Source organism: Mus caroli, unplaced genomic scaffold, assembly GCF_978045245.1.
Source record: "Mus caroli unplaced genomic scaffold, Mus_caroli_1 scaffold_17, whole genome shotgun sequence".
NCBI classification, from domain to species: domain Eukaryota; kingdom Metazoa; phylum Chordata; class Mammalia; order Rodentia; family Muridae; genus Mus; species Mus caroli.
Window position 1 is genome coordinate 25,572,801 of NW_028227272.1, and position 21,219 is coordinate 25,594,019.

Sequence of the window (21,219 nt, forward strand, 5' to 3'; positions counted from 1 at the left end):
ATTGTATACTGCAGGGCAAGCACCTACCACTGAACTATACTGTCAGCCCACTAGATTTACTGATAATCTTTTAAAAATTAAATTGAATTCAAGATATCATCAAGTACAAAATGTTTTATTTCCTTTTATCCTCATGGTTGACATCTGTCACCTTTACCTTTGAAGAAAAAGCATAGTGTTTAAAGAACACCATAGACACTGAGGGCTGGTGGCTCATGCCTTTAATCCCAGCACTCGGGAGGCAGAGGCAGGTGGATTTCTGAGTTCAAGGCCAGCCTGGTCTACAAAGTGAGATCCAGGACAGCCAGGGCTACGCAGAGAAACCCTGTCTCGAAAAACAAAACATAAATAAATAAATAAATAAATAAATAAATAAATAAATAAATAAATAAATAAATAAATTAGATAGATAGATAGAATTCTCAATAGCACTCTGATGTTGAACCTGGAAAGAAGGCTTAGTGGGCAAAAGAGCTCGTTACACAGCATGAGAATCTAAATGTGAGTCTCTAGAACCCATGTAAAGGCTGGGTATAGTGTGAGTATCTGTGATGCTAGTGTTCCTATGGAGAGATAGGCAGCTGAGACAGGAGAATTCCTGAAAGATCATGGGCCAGGTAGCCTGCTCTAATCAATGGAAAAACAATAAAAAGACTGCATGTAAAGCAAGGTAGAGAGAAAGCAAGGGTGGGCCTAAGGTTATCTTCTAACCTTCAAATACATGCCATGGCATTAGAATGACTACACTCACATGCACAAAAGTATGCTCATGACATATGAACATATGTCATAAAAGTGCACACACAAAACAACTATTTAATATCTAGAATGAAGGTATCTTTCCAGGAAATAAGCCTTACGAAGCAATAACCATAGGGTAAACAAATATCTTTTCCTGAATCATTTTATTGTCCTGTAGAAAAGTCTAAGCCTGAGTACACAAACCTCGTGCATGGTATCTAAGACAACTTGTCAGTAGGTGGGAAGTTTTCATTTGGATATTTGGGCTATATTTGAAAACAGTGGCCCTGTGAGTTTTAAGTTTGCTTTTTTAATGCTTGATAAATGAGTTATTTTTGCCCATAGTATTTGAATTCCATGTCAAGGAATGTAGATGTGATTTCTTGGCTCCAACTCTAGATATCTGATAACTCTTCACACTGGCAGGCTAGAAAGCCCCTCCCTTAGTGCATACTACAGAAGAGTTACAACCATCTCTACTTGGTGGATTTGCTGGAATAATTCAGTGACAGCCAAAGCAAGCTTTGCTTTGCTTTCCCCTACTCTTCTGCTGAGGTGATGGGAGCAAGCATGTAAGCCATTGTGTTGGTCCCCACTCTTCAGTGCCCATTTCTTTGTGAAAGTCCCACCGCTTTGCTTCACTCTCACACTCTCTTTAAACCAAAAGCCTTTTATTTCATCAGTTTAATAGAAATGGCATGTTCTCTGAACAGGATTGTTTAGCATCCTAAACTCCTAATCTGCCTTTTAATAGATTGGCTCCATATGCTTAAAAATCACTTCATTTTAATGAATGAGAAAAAGAACAAAAACCATATATCAGAAAAAGCTGGGGATTCCACCATAAGCTACTGACTTTACCATGTGTTAAGACTGTCTTACAAGTGTTTGTATCATCTCTGTCCTTCTGAAGTACTTAGGACTTACACAGGAGTAGAATCACTAAACTAGACATGAGATTAATGCTCACTAATGCAGGAAAAGGCAACGGTAGTAATAACATATAAATGACACTAAAAAGCTCAAGTCCAATGGCTAATTTAATATGTAAAGAAATGTAAAGAAAAAGTGAAACATAGTTTCAAAGCTTAGACATATTAGTAGAATCTCTTAATCTATTGTAGTCACTCACATTCCATGCCCCTCAGGTCTATACTCAGTGCAACTGCAATGGGGCAGTAAATACATACTGACATTGTTTAAAACATTACCAAATTCCTTCCAGGCAAGATTTAAAATGTGCAGTACTTTCATGGCCTTGTTGTTACACATTCACTTTATGAAAAACTTGTGGTTTCTTTGTGCCAACTTGCACGAGAACATTGGGCATACCAACATGCACGAGAACATTGGGCATACCAACTTGCACGAGAACATTGGGCATACCAACATAACTTGCAGAGTTGCTGTCAGGTTGTGCCAATAGCAGAAGTCACAGTAATGATGCTAATTTAAAATAAAACGCACTGGCAATAATGAAACATGCCAAGCATGCTCCACATGGCGTTAAAAGGTCTTTAGAATGGTAGCTGGTATACAAGAGTTCAATTAAATCTTCAGCTATTATTCAATTGTTTCATTCCAACTATGATGTGTGCAATATGATCACAGTAATTTAGATTTGTGTACAAGTTATAAGGGCAGGTTACACTAGGTGCATGCAGTCATAAGCTATAAAGAGTCACGATTTAAACAAAGACCCTTTAATTCTAGAAACACTCTTCTGCAGACTATGTTTCTGAAAGACTAGAGAAGAGGTCTCATCTTTCCCATTTGGTTCTGTGACTTTTTTTCAAAAATTTCTCTAGAGTGCTAGTCCCCTAAAATAAAATATTTACCCAACTAAGTAAAAATGCAGATATAAATAAGACACCACAGCTCTTACGGAATCACACATTCAAAGCAGGTGAGGTCACAAATAGAGGAGCCAGGCAAGAGCTAACAGCGTTTCCAGGCTTTTCTTCTTTTCTATGAAAGCGGAGAGTTTTTAAAGTACAGTGACTTATGGGACCTGGCTCATAACTGGCTCTCTTGACTCGTACGTCCCATGCTTGCAGCAGCCCACGCTACCCAGTCATCTAGATCACTCTTTCTATTTTCAGCTGTTACTATTTGGGAAACTAGCTCTGCCTGTTAACTGGGAGATTTTGCCTCATTTTATCTAAGGAAGTGCCTTGTTTAACTATACACCGCACACTTAACATTCCGCACACAAGGGAAGCAAATCCCCTTGTGACAATCTATTCACATTCTATTTCATATAAGGCAGAAGAACTCAGAGGATGTTTGCATGCACCTCCAGAGGTTTCCTGGGTCACAACCCATTAAGATGGAAGGCTTTACCATAACACTTTTTTTTTTTAGTTGAAAATGTAGAGACATCTTTCAGTACTCACAAATACAGTAACAAAACAAAACGACAGTCTAGATAATCTTCTGAATTACCTAGAAATAAAACATGAGACCACATTGCCAATTTCATTTTACAGCTATGTTCGCAAATTTCACATAATTAAATTTTCTAGTTTCTTTAAAGCTATTCTCCAGGTTTATTTTTTTTTACTAGTGAGTAATTAGAAAGTCCAACTTTGAGAAAGGATGAATGAAATATATATATATATATATATATATATATATATATATATTCATATCATACATATATACATATATATATCATACATATATACATATATAAATATATTTCCAAATATAATTTTCTTAGTCCTAGAACAGAGTGAAAATAGGTGCCATTACCAAGTGAATCAGATCACCAAAAATAGCACACAAAGTTTCAAACACAAAGGCTATTATAATGTTGTGTAATGTTGTCGAATTTGTTAGTTATTTGGGGCTTATAGATCAAAAATATATTCTTTACAGAGACACTCATTTAGACGTAATATGATGCCTTTCCTGTCTCCTCACACCCCACCTCCGCTTTTGAGAAAGAAACCAAAGAGCACAGAAACTGAATTAGCGCTTGCAAGATTAATAGATGATTGATTTAAAGGGAACTTTCATCCTTTAAAAGAATCAAACAATGGAAGAGAGCGCCACGAAACACATTATCTTGCAAGGCTTGTGCAAAACAGAATGCCTTCTTTAGTTTTAGTTTGGTAATTTTAAAAAAAGAAAAATTCATTGAGTATTTTAATGATTTTTCTCAATAGCACAGGTCTGGTTTTCTTTCCTCTCCTGAAGAGAGCAGATTGGCTAAGTCCCAGGCTACTTGAGAGCCTCCTGCTTCAGCACCAAGGACAGAGATCGCCCCATCTCCAGAGAAGCGTAGCCCATCTCAACACAGCCAAAAGTCCACTTTCAGACAAAGCAAGAAAAATAAGATACCTGTCTGCCAGCCACCTGTTTAATGTCCCCCTCTGCAGGCGATTGCACCAGCAACTTCTCCGAGGAGACCCTGAACAACCGTGAGTCCCAGGCTGCCCTAGCAAGTCACAAGGAGCAGCGAGGCGCGAGGAAGTGTGGGAGCCGGTCCCTCCCGCTCCCCGCGTCCCGGACCCGCTAGCTCCAGCTCGGGTGCGGGACGACAGCGCGGGTGACTTCAGGACTACACACACTCACACACACGCGCACTCGCGCACACACGCGCGCGCTCGGAAGCCTCGGGCCCTTTGGGCGCTGGGCTCCAGCGGTGGGCGGCCTGGGAGGGGACGTCGGCTCACCGCTTGGGCTGTCGCTGGACCTCAGGCTCCTTCCACAGAGGCACTGCAGCATATGAACTCCTTTCTTCAGAGAAAGCGCAAGAATCTTCATGGAGAGACTCGCGCAGGGTCGGCCGGCTCCCCGCCCACCTCCGCTACTCCAGCGACCCAGCGATGGCCTGCGAGGGGCACCGGGGTCCCCAGCCCATGGCACGTCCCGGAGCCGTGCGACCTGTACGCCGGGCTGGGGCTCCGCCGGGGGCGGCCCTCCCGGGGGCCCCGGGCTCGGCCACGCCTCAGCCGGCTCCGCGCGACACTTTGGGACTTTCGAGAGGGCGGCCCCACTGCGGGCGGGAGGGCGGGCGCCGGCCGTGGCGCGGAGGACGTCACCGCGGGTCGCGCCTCCTTCAGGTCGGGCGACCCGGGTCTCCGCTGCCTCGGGGTCCCCACGGCTGGTGGCTGGGGGCGTGGCGCGCGGCGTGGGAATCCGGCGGAAGGGAGCGCCCGCAGGAAGGGCTGGACCCGGGAGGCCGCCAAGCGTCAGAAGCGAGTCAGGGGACTAAAGGGCGGGGGGGGGGGGGGGGGGAGGACAGGGAAGTAGGCTTGGCTTGGAAAGAGCTTCGGGTGCAGGCGATGAGAAAGTGTACCTAAGAGGTCATTAGGTTCTGCTATGGGAGCCCGGACTCCAGGATTTCTTGGCTAGGGCTGTGACCTTGGGTAAGTCTTTTGCCATCTCGGGCGCCTCTCCATAAATCTGGACGGGGAAGAGTGTGAAATGGGGGGCGGGGGGGGTTGACGGCTTCTGATAGTTCTGTTCCTGGCTTTCCAGGTTCTTGGATATGTCTAGCATGAGAACAGTGGAAAGAAGGACCTGACTAGAACAGAACTGGAGGGGGAGAGGCAAGTGAAACAGCATCAGATAGCACCTGCACTTTACCTGATGAGAGTATTCTGGTACCTCTGCCTCTGTCTGCCAGACTGGGGCAGTTGTCCTGGGGAGGTCTGCTTGGTGTTAAAGGGCTCACGTTTCTCTAGAACTGACATTTTGAGTTCCACCCCTCATTTCCCAGAGCTTATGAATGTCAGAACTAAAATAATGATGTGGATGGGACAGGGAACTCCTCTATGTGACATCCCGATGCAGAGAGGAAGCTTCAAGGGCAGATACCTTTGAAAGCACAGATGCTGGAGACAAAGGCTGAATTCAAGTTCTTCTTTGCTGTGTGATTTTCAACAACACATTAGCTTCTTGGTGTCTCAAGGTTTTCATAGTCTATCATTAATGACAAGAGTGTCTTGTGTGCCCCTTACTGTGGCCTAAGAATGCACTAGTTATAAGTGTCATGTTAGTTGCCTCCTCTAGGGCTTTGGATCATTTTCACTTTCCAGTGAACGCCAGAACGCACACCAGTACCTGCACAATGCAGGTGGTAAGAAATTCAGTGGCTCCCCCAAGTAATTCACAGTTAGAAGTTTGGCCCTGACAGAGTCAGAAACCAACTTGAACACTTTCCATTCATTGTCTCCAGGGCATCTAACACTTCTTGACTTGTTTTTCCAGCAAGAAATTAAGACTAAATGACTGTCATCACTCCATCCCTCATTACTTCCTTTAGGCTAACCTCCACTAGTCTCCCTGTGTTTTCCAAAAGTTGAGATGAAGGTTCAAGTTCTCTACAACTTCCCTTTTCCTTTCAAAGGTGGTAGAAGAAAGTCAGGACATGTGGAAGAGAGTCTTGAGCTCATTGTCACTGCTGGCTCCATGTCCTCTGCTTCTTTCAGAAATCAGGGTGGTTCAAGGCTCCAAGAAGATATTTTCCAGTCTCCCAGCAGGTCCTGTCTTAGTCTCATTGGTCCATGAGTCCAGCAGAGCTCTGTAGATTTCGATGTCCTTAAAGACCTCGCTGACCCACTCCTTTGTCATCATAAAGAAAGTTGTGAGGCCCCAAGGCAACAAACAGAGCCATGGCCTTCCTCTTTCCCATCTCTGCGGGAATTAGTAAGAAAATTGGCTCATCTGGGATTCTACCCATCGAAATTCCCCAAGGAGGGAGAGACAATTAACCAAAGGAAAACATCTAAAAATAGCCTTTGGTGCTGTAGCACAAGACAGCTAGTTTTCCGGTAGCACCCTCCTGCTCCGGAACCCAAAGCCCAAAGCTCCTGCTTCCCTTTGAGAGGAGTGGTACTGTCCAATAAGTAGCAATAAAATGAAGCCTTGCTACTCAAAGGAACTTGAGCAGAGAGAGATGGTCCATATGTAAATTCAAAGCACACCTACTGTGCCTCTTCATCCACCTGACCATGCTGTCACAAGGATTCCAAGGTCTGGGACACATGAAAGTGTTGGAGATCCTAATTATATTTGCAAGGTGAGGTGCCATTGTCAGTGTCTCTGGATTCTAAGTCTAGTGTAGTGGTGGCTCTGTTATTGATAACAGGAAGTGCTTAAGTGTGAATCTTCCGATTCCTCATTAAGTCTGTAACCCTGCCCTCCCCCCAACCCCCAAAAGACAGGGCAAGAAAGTCAACTCCATCACAGTTAATATTCAGATGGCCTACTCACATGCTTACACCACCATGCCCATGATTCTAAGGACCAGGAATACTCATCTCTGAGAAAAAGAAAGAAAGAAACTGGGGGATTGCGTTCATATCCTATCTTGATACCAAACCGCTAGATGTCCATTTAAATCAGACAGCACAGCATCTTTTGGTGTGCCTTTTCTTTTACTTTAGAGTATATGTTTCATTAAAGTGGGCCCCAAGGGGATTCAATCACTAGAATGTTATTGTTTTCAAAGTGTTTTCTCACACCTCCACATGTTGTTGCCATCGGCACTCACAGTTCAGCTTCCCCAAAGTACCATACGCAGGACTTCAGAAGAATTCACTTTAATGGTGCTATGATGTATAAAAAGAGAACAAATACACACCATAGAAGCCAGGGAAGTGGTTGACTAGTTTGGACAAAAACTTTCAAGTTTTCTTTCTGTGCATTTCTAAATTAAACTTGGAAGTTCTGTGGCAATGGTATCTTACTTAAAATGCAGCACACATAGTTGTCTTGATGACTAAATATTAAGTTATATTTTCTGTAGTAATATATTAACCAAATTAACTATTTTCAAAAAAATAAACACAGGTTTATATCCTTCTAGCTGTTTGCTGTTTATCGTCTTCCTTTTGTTTTTCCTCATCAAATTTTTGAGGTTCAGAATTAATTTCAACTTATGGAAAAGTTAAAAGTGAAGGGCTTATGTACAACGATTCCAATTTCTGCAAACAGCACCACGTATTAAACCGCTTTGCCATCATTGAGCTCAAAAGATTTACACGAGCACCTGACAATTCTATAACTTCATAACAACTTTCACAAGTTTTCCTCTTACTGCACGGTTTTTTATGTGTTTCAGGATTCAGCTTGGACGTGTGTTAATCCCGGAGTAGCCTCAGTCTCCTTCAATCTCGTGACAGACCCTCAGCCTCTTCTTGTCTTTCAAAACCTTTATACTCCATAAACACTGGTCAAATACATTGTGAAACACGTGTGCAGTTTCTGATTGTTAGTTGACAGTTATTCAGTTGGGAAAGACTGTCAGAGATTGACAGATGCTGACCTGACCTCATCACTACTAGGAGAATGCATGTTATCGATCAGTGATATTAACCTTGCCTAGGTAATTAAAGTAGTGTCTGCTATTTTACTCTTATAAAGGTCTATTTTGAAATTTATTGTGAGCAATTACGCTCTACCAGTGACCTATTGCTTCTCCAGCTCTGACGTGCTGGTTTCACCATTTATGGTCAGATCCTATGTTTGACAGCTGTTACTGTGCCGAGCTGTGAGTTCAAACACCCTTGATTTCTTTTATAAACTGGTAATTACTTTGAAAGACTATCCCCTCCCCACTTCCTTCTTTAGTCAGTTATTTATATACATGTGGTCTCACAAAGGGTTTTTCTGGGGTTGAATTCCTCATCATTGGCCTGTGGCTGAGGTTGTTTTAGCTTTAGCATTGGGAAATGCCTTGATGGGTCCTGTGGCCTTCAGTCAGTCCCTACTTCTACATCAGTTTCTTCATTTTCTGCCATCATATGATGCTCCAGATTGACTTTATGTCTTTGTCTTCTGCTTTTCTTTCTCTAGCTCTAGAATCGACTAATTGTCCAGTGAGTCCTAGCTTTTCATATAGGATATGGTACCTAAGGGTCTGGATCTGGATGGTGAGGCATTGTTTGCTGGGGTGTGAACTGCTGCTAGATCCAATTGAGAGCCACATAACATGTGAAAAATCATATAACGTGTATATCACTTATTTCTATACTGTCACTATCAAAAAGAGACTCAGGCAGATATACTGAAGGTTTGTCATTCAAAGATTGAGAGGAAGATGGCAAAATACCCAGATCCCTGTCTAGTGGCACAGGTTTCAACTTAGTCTTTGTCCTTGCCTTGTCTGTAACTTCTTTGTCTAAAAGTAGCTTTCACTGTTTCCACTATCTAGTCTTAGTGCACACCTAAAGTAGCCTCAGAATTGCAAACCAATACTGTCATAAGAAACACACTTGCTACTGGGTTCCCCCTGTGCTCAGGAGTTTTTGGCACTGGCTTTGCAGAACTCTATCAAAATATCATTTCCCAAAAGTGTCTTGGGCTCACTCTGTATTTGTTCCTCTTCAGTGTGGGTAATACTCACCTGTACCTTAGATTTATTGATGACTTATGCTCCATGTTTGATGGTCTAAATTATTTCATTAAACTTAATTAGCTTCATTTAATACCTGTGCATCTAAAACATTGTTTGGCTACTAAGCTAAAGCTTCATAAAGTGAATCTCATTTGAAGGATGCCCACCTTCTCCGTCTTTCCAAACTGGCATTATCTCAGTCTTTCCCACCTCCTTCCTGAACACACCCTATGCATACAATGCTGCTGTCCAGCGAAGACATACTGCTAACACACTGTTCAGAGTCAGGCTGAAGACTTGTTGAAGATGTGGTAATCTGGTGAATGAATATTCTCTCCTTGTTAAGGTGTTGCTTTATAAGCTGGTCTATGCACAGGTGCACATGCATCTTGGATAAACACAGGTCAAAACCAAGAGTGACAATCTGAGCTGACAGGAAAGAGCTTCCTGTGTGGCATCTCCAGACTCTTTCTCTCCTGTGCAGTCCTCTTTTCTCTTTCCTCCCACAAGTATGCAAACATCTTAGTGAGGGATCTAGATGTACTGTCTCTAGATTAGCAACTGCTGTTCTTTCCTTGACTTGTTGAATGCTGCCTTTTGCCCACACAATCCCACCTAGGATTTTTTCCTTTACTTTTAAAGTCCTCATAAACTAGGCTATTCCAGATTCAAGTGACACATTTTATCCTAAAGATTCTACAAGTTATTGCTAAAAGTTTTCTTTTTAGCCCAACCAGTTCCATTAAACTCTCCCTCTTTCCCTTCAGAAACAATTTTCACCTTGGCTTTCTTTTTGCTTCCTCATTAACATCACTGTTCTCAAGTTTGGAGCTGAGACAGAAGAAAGGACCATCCAGAGACTGCTCTACCCGGGGATCCATCTCATAAACAGACACCGAACCCAGACAGTACTTACTGCATATGCCAGAAAGATTTTGCTGACATGACCCTGATATAGCTGTTTCCTGTGAGGCTATGCCAGTTCCTGGCAAATACAGAAGTGGATGCTCACAGTCATCTATTGGATGTGAACACAGAGCCCCCAATGGAGGAGCAAGAGAAATTATCCAAGGAGCTGAAGGGGTCTGCAACCCTATAAGAGGAACAACAATATGAACTAACCAGTACTCCCAGAACTCGTGTCTCTAGCTGCACCTGTAGCAGAAGATGGCCTAGTCAGCCATCATTGGGAGGAGAGGCCCTTGGTCTTTCGAAGATTAAATGCCCCAGTACATGGGGAATGCCAGGGCCAGGAAGTGAGAGTGGGTGGGTTGGGGAGCAAGTCAGGGGGAGGGTATAGGGGACTTTCAGGATAGCATTTGAAATGTAAATGAAGAAAATATCTAATAAAAAATTTGAAAAAAATCATTGTTCTCTACAACCATCCTGCAAGCATCACTATTTTCCAAGATTGTTTCCTGGAATCTTGTTACTTTCATTATTTCTTGGCCTCTCCATTGACCTCTGATGATTTTGCTTTGTTTTCTTTTATCAGTACAAAAATGTAACCCTCTTTATACCACTATCACCTATTTTAAAAAGCCAGGTACTGCAGCACATATCAATCCCCACCGTTGGGAGGCAGAGATAGGAGCTCATTGGCCAGCCCGTCTAGACAAAACAAACAAACAAACAAACAAACAAACAAACAAAAAACAGAAAGCACTAAGTTCAGTGACTTTCCCTGACTCAAAAGATACGCAGTTATTGAGGAAGATAATCAATGGTGACTTCTCAAGTACACATACAAATGTAAAAAAAAATGCATCCTTAACCAAAGTTATGACAAGCTTACATTTTAATTCCACACAAAAGCAGCATACGTCCTATTTTCTTTCCTAGAAATCAACAGCATGATACACCTACCAAATGGTTTGGTGTGTAATCATCAAAATAAGGGAAGTCTAAAGAGGAGCAAAGAGAAGCACAAGCTTGGGGAAGAACAACCTTTAATCCCTTGAACTGAGTCATCCCACAAGAAGGTCGGGAAGACCAACAGGCAGAGAAGGCACAGAAGTGTCTACAGGGTCAGCCTGAGATGTGTAATGATTCCAGACACTGCAGGTGCTCCATTCTGGCTTAGTAGAAGAATTATCATAGAATGAAATATGGGAGGGCCAGAAAGATCTGGTTTCTGTAGTCTTATGCAGGGTGCACATTTGTTCCCACAAAATCAGGTAACACAGAGGTCACTAGGATAATGTTTCTCTAGGGCAGTATTGGGAATCTATCTTCAGCATCTTTGGTTTGTATAAATAGTTGGTTTGGATGCAAATGCTATTTTCATCTGCATTTCTGTGAACTATTTCTACTTCTTCCTAGAGCTGTACATAAAGCTTTTGCTTGCAGTTGGGTTAATCTCTTGTGCAGTGTGTAAAAAGCATCACCTGTCAATAAAGCACTGAACAGCCTATAGCAAGTCAGGAGAGAATGGGCGGGACTTCTGGGAACAGATGGCAAATTTAGGAAGGAATCAGGGTGGGAGATTCGTCGGCACCGGCACCGATAAAACTGAAGAGAGGTAGTCAGCTACATGGCAGATATAGATGAGTAAAAACAGGTTAGTATAAGTTAAGAGCTAGTTGGGGAACAAGACTAATCTAAGGCCAAAAGCATTGTGAAAAATAAAATCCTCTGTGTCTGGGATTGGCATAGAAAACTATGTATCCTTAATGGTTACAGCTTTCAAATTGGACCTGGAATTACTCCTCAATTCACTTAGACATGAGGCTTCAGTTTAGTTTTTAGTTTATTTGTTTATTGTTTTTTTGCATTGTGCAATGCAGTGGGTATTAATGAATATTCAACAGAATTACTGGCAAAGTCAGTCAGGAGAAAATACCTCAGGATAATGTCCTTCAGAAAATAGATGCTCATTAATATCAATGCAATGTAAGTGCTTATGGGGAAATTTCCTAGGAACTTGGTATGCCTGTTTTTATTGGGGGGAATCGGTATAGCTTATGACTACAGTCTGATTATTATAATCCCAAGAGGCTGGGGCAGGGGGATCACCATGATTTTCATCCCAGTGTGATTAATAGAGTAAGCTCTCAGGAAGCTTAGATAACAGTGACATCCTGCCTCAAAAACAAAAATAAAGGCAGTTAGGTCTCCTCTTTCTTATTCCCAAAGATTAACAATGCTTAACAATGATTAGACACGCATTTCCCTCATTTTTCTACAGCAGACCTCACTCTGCCACTCACACACACACACACACACACACACACACACACACACACACACAGCTGGAATGCAAGCCCCTTCTGCCTCAGAGGTCACCTGAGCTCATGGTGACTAATTTGAAGACTATGTTTTTGTTTCTTAGTTTTCCTCTTAGGTTTTTACCTAGACAATCAACAGCAGGCCTGCTTCCTGGCTTGGCATGTGCCAAGATGACTCTGATGTTATTTTGTTAATCTTAGTAGATTCCGCCATCAAACAGCAGTGTGGAAGGTTGGGCATATAGCCTGTGTCAGGATTTCACCTGTGCACTGAGTAGATGGACACCTGAAGAAATACGGAATGTGAATAGATGAACGTGTGCTGCTGGGTATCGCTCTGAGACCACTTGGGGCTTGCTGTTGACTGATAGGAAGCTTTTGAGTGTTCAGGGCAGGTGTGCTGGGCTTGGAGTTCAGGACGTGGTATAAAGAGTGTGCTGGTTACCTTTCCAGCACTCAGTTTTAACTTATATAAACTATGAACGAAAGTATATCACAGTGTATTCAGCGAGGCCAATGTATGTAAAATGTGAAGTACGATGCCTATCGAATCATTCAGAAACCCAGTGATGTCCTTACCACTAAACCGATTTGCTTGCCTTTCTGTAGCATCAAATTAATAGGAAAGGATTATTTCATTAAGAAACAGCGCCATCTCGTTTGCATTCACGACTAATTTAAAGCTGTCACACCGGAGTGTGGGTCGATGTTAGAGTAACTTCCCTAACTTGTAAAGTCCTGGATTTAATCCCCAAGTACTGAAAAAGAAAATCAAACAACATTCAGAAGTTAACTCTTGAGAGAATACCATCAAACCCATCAAACAATGTGTCCTTCATGGCCCACACTAAGTGTTTTATCCTTGATCTCTTGTGAGCCCCAGGAAATGTTTCTAAATATGTAGTCATCACTCAAGGATTCTAAAGCCAAATATAGAAGTTGTCAGAAAACCGCACACCACGAATTGGGGGAACTTTCTCAATTCCCTATGTCTCATTTCAGGATCTAAATCTATGAATCAGAAATAAGAACAGCACTGAGGTGACTATGAAAAACCAGTGTGTACTTTAATTATAGGTGTCTGTCTCTGTGAACAGCACTGTTTTTAAACTTTTAAATGAGATATACATTTATTCCTGAGAACCAATACCAGTTATTATGCACAGGGGGGAGTGGAGATTCCATCCACTATTCAGACAGTCTAATGGAAGGTCACTAACACAGGCCCAGCAGGCTGCCTGCTTTCAAAGCCAGTGCTCACAGACATAGAGCACACTCAAGATCAACACTATCACTGCTCCACGAACACTCTCCACCGTGTCAAAATGAAAGAGCCCTGATCTTGTCGTCGTTAGTAAAAGAACGTGAACAAACATTGAACGACAGTTCTGTTTTTGACCTGGTCCTCTTTTTTTTTCCTTTCTAGAATCTATTTCTTCATTTTCAAAGAGAAGTCATTTGGGGACAACAAAGTCTGCCTGTATTTATATGGTATGACTCTCAGCGAGCTGCAAATGCAGGCTCAAATTGCTTTCTCTCACCCTATTTCTCCCACACACCTTCCCGAGGAAACAAACGATAGATGCAAACTATCTCCTTTCAGAAGCATGCATATCTGACATCATTATCTTCCTCAGAGGAGAGCATCACAATCTTTGTGATTTTGGGGGAGGGGGGAATTTTATGCTCAAAAGTACAAATCAATTTCAAAATATTATTTCAATGGCTTTTTAAAAAATCTATATATAAAGTGACATGAAATGGACGGGACAGGTCCTATTTATTAATTTAGGGGTGTGTGTGTGTGTGTGTGAGCGGTACATGGGAGGAACTGGGGGGGGGAAAGCAAGGCAAGAAAACTGATCTTATATTTTACTTTAAAATAAAAATTATTTTTAAAGTGCAAAAATAATTTTAGTGTAGTCGTTTTCAACCTTCCTAATGCTGAGACCCTTTAATACAGCTCCTCATGTTGTGGAAACCCACGACCATAACATCATTTTTGTTGCTACTTTATAACTTTAAGGTTGCTACTGTTGTGAATCACGATTTTACTATCTGATGTGTACGGTATCTCATATGTGACCCTGTGAAAAGGTCGTTTGACCCTAAAAAGCATCATTATCCACAGGTTGAAAACCACAGCTCTAGAAACAGATCAAATGTCTAACATTTAAAATTTGGCTTTCAAAGTACAACACCATGTATGCCTACATCTCTGGCAAATATTAATTATTTCAGGATCGTTGTGACTTACTTCAAATACTTGAAAACACATTGTTCTTTCCCTTTTACTTTTGTTTGTGAAAAACAAAATAGCTAGTGCACAAGATGTTAGGAAAATCCCTATATTTAGAAAAGTACCTATAGTCAGACATACTAATATTTCTACAATCAAATGTCTACATTGTCTTGTACATGAGATGAACAGAACTCAGTGTCTCTCCAGGTGAGTTGGTTTTAAACCGAAGGGGCGGAGATGGTTGTCAGGGCTTCTTGAATTTAGAAATTCCTAGTAAGTACTGTAAGTCTTGGTTCACCTTTTGTGGACCTAGACTTCTGACACTGGGGCATTTAAGTTCTTTCCTAAACCAGGATATTGGTAAAAATCCTCTAAGTCAATTCTAGTTTATTAAACTGTGTCAGGGGATAACCAAAATATCAATTCTTTATTTGTTCAAAGCTTCACGTCAAAAGCATTGTATCTTCCCTGTGTAGTCTGTGTCTCTCCCTCATGATTAGCTTTGTGTCTGGCACGCCTTCACATCTGTGGCTCCTGGACATGCATTTTCCTCAACACAGTCAATGAGGGGAAAACTGCAAGCCAGCTTCAGGAAAGCACGATGCACCAGAGGAGGGCATCAGATCTTATTTCAGATGGTTGTGAGCCACCACGTGGTTGCTGAGGATTGAACTCAGGACCTCTGAAAGAGCAGTCAGTGCTCTTAACCACTGAGACAACTCTCCAGGCCCCTGTCTACACTCTTTATAAATGTGAACAGGCTTGAGTTGGTTTGTTTGTTTTTTAAACTGTTATTGGGCTGGAGAAGTGGCTCTGCTGTTAAAGGTTTTCCTCATAACAAAAAAATATAAGAGTTCGGTTCCCAGCACCCACGGCTGTCTCTCCAGCACACACGGACTACTAATACAGATAAAACAACTCTTAAAGAACTAGTATTATTTAGAATATGTCTTTTCTGGTCAAGTAGTCTCTTGGGAGTCTAAGCAAGAATTAGCATTCTTAATTACTAGATAACCTTCCATTTCAACATTGAGCTGTCCTGAAAGAAATCAGTTTCTAGTTAGTGTTATGCTCAGGAATAGTGAGTTAAAACACAGCTTTTTCATACCACACAATCATTTTTCTATTCTTTTATCATGCTTCTATCATTTCTGGTAGCACAAGTTTAATTATTCAGTGAATTAGAGTTGTACCTTCCTATTTCGTACTCTTAGCCATGCCATGATGCACATGGCATTGGAGCTCACACATCTAGTAACTCATAGATACGTAGAGCATAGATACAAATATTCAAAAAGATTTAAAGAATAAAAAAAATACATCTGGTGTCTGCAGATGAAACTGTAGCACCAACTTTCATGTAGTTTGCTTTTAGGACCATGTTAAATCCTTGTAGAATCCTGTTTGCTTTACTGCACATTACTGTACATAGTTATGTCACCACACTTAACAGGTTAAATGGGCTGATAGACTGAAGTCTACAGACCAAGTCCCCAGTTGCTTCAGTTCGTTTTCTGGTTCCATGCCTTATACCTGTAACATACCTGTAACGGTTCTGAACTGCAGCTGCTTTAGCTGAGTAGTATAAACACTCTGGTCTGGTCTACACAGCCTGAGACACTCAGGATCAGACATTCCAATGGGCAGTGTACTGACTACTGACTTAGAGGCAGAAACTAAAGGCAATAGATCAACACAGAAAAGAAGATGAAACAAACTAATAAGAACCTCCAAAAACAGCCAGGTGTGGTGGCGCATGCCTTTAATCCCAGCACTCGGGAGGCAGAGGCAGGCGGATTTCAGAGTTCAAGGCCAGCCTGGTCTACAGAGTGAGTTCCAGGACAGCCAGGGCTACACAGAGAAACCCTGCCTCAAAAAACAAACAAACAAACAAACTAACTAAACAAAAAACAAACAAACAAGAACCTCCAAAAACTATTGTACCCTCAAAAGTCACATAGTGGTGCCTTTTGACAAAGGACAAACACTAGCAAGCCAGTCATTAATAGAGACTGGACTTTCGTAGTTACAATGTAACTATTCACACTGACTCTGAAAAAAAATCCATCAAAGGTAAAAAAAGTATCCCAGTCTTGCAAAGCTGGATTCATGCTGCATTTTAAAAGGTTTGTGAGATGGGTTTTCTTTTGTTGGGCTTTTGTTGTTTTAAAATTTTTATGAGACGCTTCATGCTGAAAGCAGTAGGTTTTATATCTAGAGGTTTTACTCATATTAACTGTATTTTTTTTCCTGAAAACTGTATTCCAAACTTAAATTAAATTTTTCCAGGGCTGGGAGGAGGGCTCAGTGGCTCAAGTGCTCACTGCAGGAGCACAGTACCTGAATCCATGGCCTCACTGTAAGAGTTGGGTTGAGTCTGTTCCTCTAACCCCAGGGCTGACAGTCAGACACTGACAAGTGACAGTGGCCGGGGGCTCCCTGTCAGGAAAATAATCCTGAACGACCAGTTACAAACCCCGTCTCAAAAAAAATGTTAGCATAACATCCCTAGTGTGCGCATACATAAGCAGAATCAAGTACACAGTCCACACACATGTGTAGATACTGATGTCACACACACACACACACACACACACACACACGATATTGATAATAAATCTAAAAAGTGAAAGGTTCTATAAAAATACTACCAAAAAAGTATGAAACTTTATAGTGTAGGGTTTTTTTGGAGCTAGGTATAGACCCAGACTTATACACTCACACTTCAGGTGACCACTTGCTAATGTGTGCCACAGGCACAGAATCGGAGGACACTAAAAGACCACTAGTCCCTTTCAGCCGAGGGATCAGGTTGTCTAGATAACAGTGACACATCTATTTCAGAATGATGACCGCAGCTACTTTCAAAGCTTCAATGTTCTTGTTTCTGAAGAGAGCTCGAGGGAAAGGCAGACAGAGAAGGAGATTACATGAGGAGGGTTTGAAACTTCATGCACAAAAGCTACCTCGCTGGTAAACTGAGCCAGGACAAAGAGGGCCGTATCCTGCTTCTCAACCTGATGGGAATTCACATGGATTAGGATGCTGGCAATAAGCAGCAGACTGCATTCTTGAATTATACAGGATGCCTGGATCAAATACCGTAGCCCGAGAAATCACATAACATGGAATCCTCTAAAGTGTGAGTCCTAACCTAGCACTTGCTCTCAGGTCCTCACACCTGACTGTGTGTTAAGTTCAATCACTAAGACAAACGCATCACACTTTCCACAGCGCTGACTTCCATGTCTCTTCGTGTACCCACAGAAATAGACAGCGAGCATCCTTAGGAACAGCCTTCAACTGTGTTGTCTGCGATAGCGAATTCTAAACTCTACAGAAAAGAATGTTCCCCCCACAACCATTGATCTTTGTAACTCATAGAAACCCTTCACAGTCGGGTGCTGCATGAATGGTTACCTTCCAGGTGGGCAGGGAATTCTTTTTTTTTTTTTTTTTTTTCAGGTTCACGCAACAGCTTCTTTACTTGTTCTCCATCTTGCAGCTTTTCTTACAACAACTCCCCTTACAACAGCTTCTCTTACTACTACTAGCTTCTACTTAGGGCAGGGCAGGGAATTCTGTCTCATGGCGATCATTGCCCCCAGATGGCTATTGTTCAGAGCAGAGTAGTCTGAGGCGCATGATGGAAAAACTAGAATTGCAGAAACTGGAGAAGCTAAGCCTTAGAAGAAAAGGGATTGGCCACAAAGCATCGAGAGGGTTCTTTTATGGGTAAGATATCATCACTAGTGTGAAAGTCCACCAGCAAACTGAGGTCAATGGCTGGTACTCCAAAGAGGTGTCCCTCAATACGACTTCAGGAAACCTTCTACCTTTCTAAGCCCTCCACACAAGGAACTTCCTGACTCTGCTCAAACTGACCTTTTTGTCAGTTTTAAAGACAATTTCTAGCTTTGGGTAAGGAAACTGGAAACACACGGCTACACTTTCTGAGACAAATTTAAGTTTGGAAACTTGAGAAGAAAAAATTACTTAGTTTGCCTGACCAAAGGCAGAGGGGTCTCTGTGTTGAGAGTACATTCTACCCAAAAATACTAAAGTAAAAATACTAAAAATAATCATTACATAACTCTGAGCTTGATTCAAATGTCTAGCTATAAATGTTGACTGGAGAAAGACCTACTGACTGAGGTCAGAACTCCAGGGATAAAGGTTTTGAGCCTCACTGTGTAGGATCCAAACCTCTTGTCATTTGTCACCTGTGTCACTGTGAACAGTGATCACTCTGCTTCTCAACTGCTTCTTTAAACTACTCTGTAAGAATGACTTCTCACACAGTACTTTAAGGGCCTATATCACATTATAAAGGAAATGTCTATTTCATGGTAGGCTAAGAAGAGCAAACTAAGTAAATCAAACTTTTCATTGGGTTGCTCGTCTTTCATACTTTAGGACCACATCTGTCACATGGGGAATGAATGGCTCGATCAGCTCTGTCCCTGATAACCTAGAACACCTGTGGAATTTGGCACAGGGAAAACTACCCAGACTCCAGCTCAACTGTAACAATATGCCTCAGAGATTCCAAACTCCATGTGCTAATTTTGAGTTTCATTTTGCTGACCACGTTTGTTTCCATGAACTGTACTGGAATCCTTTCGTGGAACACATGCTGGCTATTTCCAGTGACAATGGGACAGTAATGAGCTCTCCCAGGGCACATGTTCCCAATACTCTATGACTTTTCTACTAGTTCTTTAAAGTGTTTCACAGGGCGTGTGTCTTCCTAAGGCTCGATACAGGAGAAAATCCCTATTCAGACCACACTGAATTTCTTTATAACCTTTCTGCTCCTCTATTAAACCCCAGTCTCCCTTCTCATCACCTCAATTATATCTACTTATTTGAGAGGAAGTGGTCTATAGTTGTCGTTTGTGCTTTGTAATGGGATGAAGTCTTTACAAGGGATGCTAGAGTCAATTAGCTTTGATGCTTATACAAATTTAGATTACACTGTGGTAATGATTGGTCACAGAAATGATTCTAGATTCTGAACAGCCTTTCTGAATGTAAAGCGGGATCCAAAATTGATGGCAAATATTACACATCCAGTGAGTTCTTCAAAATACCTGATCTAGTCCACTAGAACTCCTATTCACAACCAGTATGGCCAGGGTTACCATGAGCCACAAGTGTAAGAATGAACATGTCTGCTCTGTAGCTTCACTCACATTGTCTTGATCTGGTGAAAAGAGATAATCCATATTATTTTGAAAACTCTTTCTAAGGCATGTGGTGTCATCAGCAATTGGGTCTAACCAACTGCTTCTTGTGGAAGAATTATAAACGCCTACATTGTTTGGGAGTCTCCATAAAGACGATTAGAGATGTTGGGCATTGCAGTAATTAGAATGCACTCTATACATATGTGGGATTGTCAAAGAGCAAATGCAATAAAAACATGCGAGAGAAAAGCCTTTTGAGTTATTAGTTTTAAGTGTACTGAATGGCCCCTTTTAATAGGCAAATGGCTAGAGGCATAATTGAGACATTAAAAGAGTAAACTAAGGTAAGACATCTTTAAATGAGCACATGATTTGAGTGTAAACCCTGTAGCTGTGCATTCTTTTGAATGAAAACTTCAAAACCTCCACATTTTTATCCTGCTAAGTGCCAAGATACGCTGAGAGAGGATGGAGACTTGTGAGACATGCTCTTGGTTGTTTCACTTTGACACCTTCATTTCTGAATTCTTGATTTACATGTTTAAAATATAAACTAGGGCTGGAGAGATGGCTCAGTGTCTAAGAGTACTTATTGTTCTTACAGAGGATCAGGGTTTTCAGATTCCTCCTACACAATAGCTCAAAACCACCTGTAGCTCCAGTCCAGTGAATCCAGTGCTGACCCCTATGGGTAACTGCATGCATATGGTGCACGGAAACCCAAACAGGACCATGCCCATACACATGAACAAATAACAAATAGATTAATACAAAATAGAAAACATGAGTAGACTTGGAAAATTCCAAATTCGAGTCTTAAGGGTTGAAGGTTTTCAATGTGACCCCATTGGATGCCTCTGTTGAACAAATTGAAAATACTCAAGGAAGAAAGCGAACCACAGGGGATCGTTGGCCATGTGCTTTGCTGACTTTCCTACTGCTGTGAGTAAACACCATGACCCAGGAAATGTAGAGAAGATAGGAATTACTGGGGTTTACCGTTTGACATGGTAAGAGTCCATCACCATCCCAGCTGGGAATCATGGCAGCAAGCAGGCAAGGCAGATGCAGCAAGTTGAGAGTTCACATTGTCACTCTCACTCGAGAAGAAAAGATTAAACTGGGAATGATATATAGCATTTGAAACATCAGAGCCTGGCCCTAGAGACTCACTTCATCCAGCAATGTCACACTTTCTAAACCTACCCAAACAGAGCTACCAATGGAAGATCAAGTATTCAAATGCCCTAAATTATGAGCGATATCTCGCTGGCTCCCATAGGTTCTTGGCCATATCATAATACAACATAATGCATTTAGTCCAACTCCCAAAGCCCCCATAATATCTAAGTTTTAACACTATTTAAACAACCAAAATCTCTTCTGAGACTCAAATCCATCTCTGAATTATTATTCCTTGTTTGAAAAGAAGAGCAAATTGTAGACTTCCAACATGCAATGGTCCAGAGT

General features: G+C 41.7%; 1 protein-coding gene and 1 long non-coding RNA gene across 5 annotated transcripts in view; one reads left to right on the forward strand and one right to left on the reverse strand.

Annotated features, from left to right (window-relative positions):
* Fgf12 (fibroblast growth factor 12) overlaps positions 1–21,219 on the reverse strand; it is a 589,814-nt gene that overhangs the window by 387,335 nt on the left and 181,260 nt on the right. Inside the window, exon 1 of one of the 3 annotated variants that reach the window (XM_021184729.3) lies at positions 4,422–4,730. The exons of 1 other annotated variant lie outside the window; for it this stretch is intronic. In XM_021184729.3, coding sequence (XP_021040388.1) covers positions 4,422–4,512 — 91 coding nt within the window. In that variant the 5' untranslated portion in view covers positions 4,513–4,730. Of the gene's footprint in view, positions 1–4,086; positions 4,387–4,421; positions 4,731–21,219 lie in introns of those variants that run through there. One more of the 3 variants, XM_029470638.2, reaches the window with a different exon arrangement.
* On the forward strand, positions 4,977–10,380 carry LOC147000614 (uncharacterized). 2 transcript variants are annotated; one of them, XR_015045722.1, is made up of 4 exons: positions 4,977–5,117; positions 6,183–6,772; positions 7,817–8,080; positions 9,916–10,380. It is a non-coding gene; the product is annotated as an uncharacterized LOC147000614 (long non-coding RNA). The 2 variants fall into 2 exon arrangements; XR_015045723.1 differs by having other exon boundaries at positions 9,859–10,009.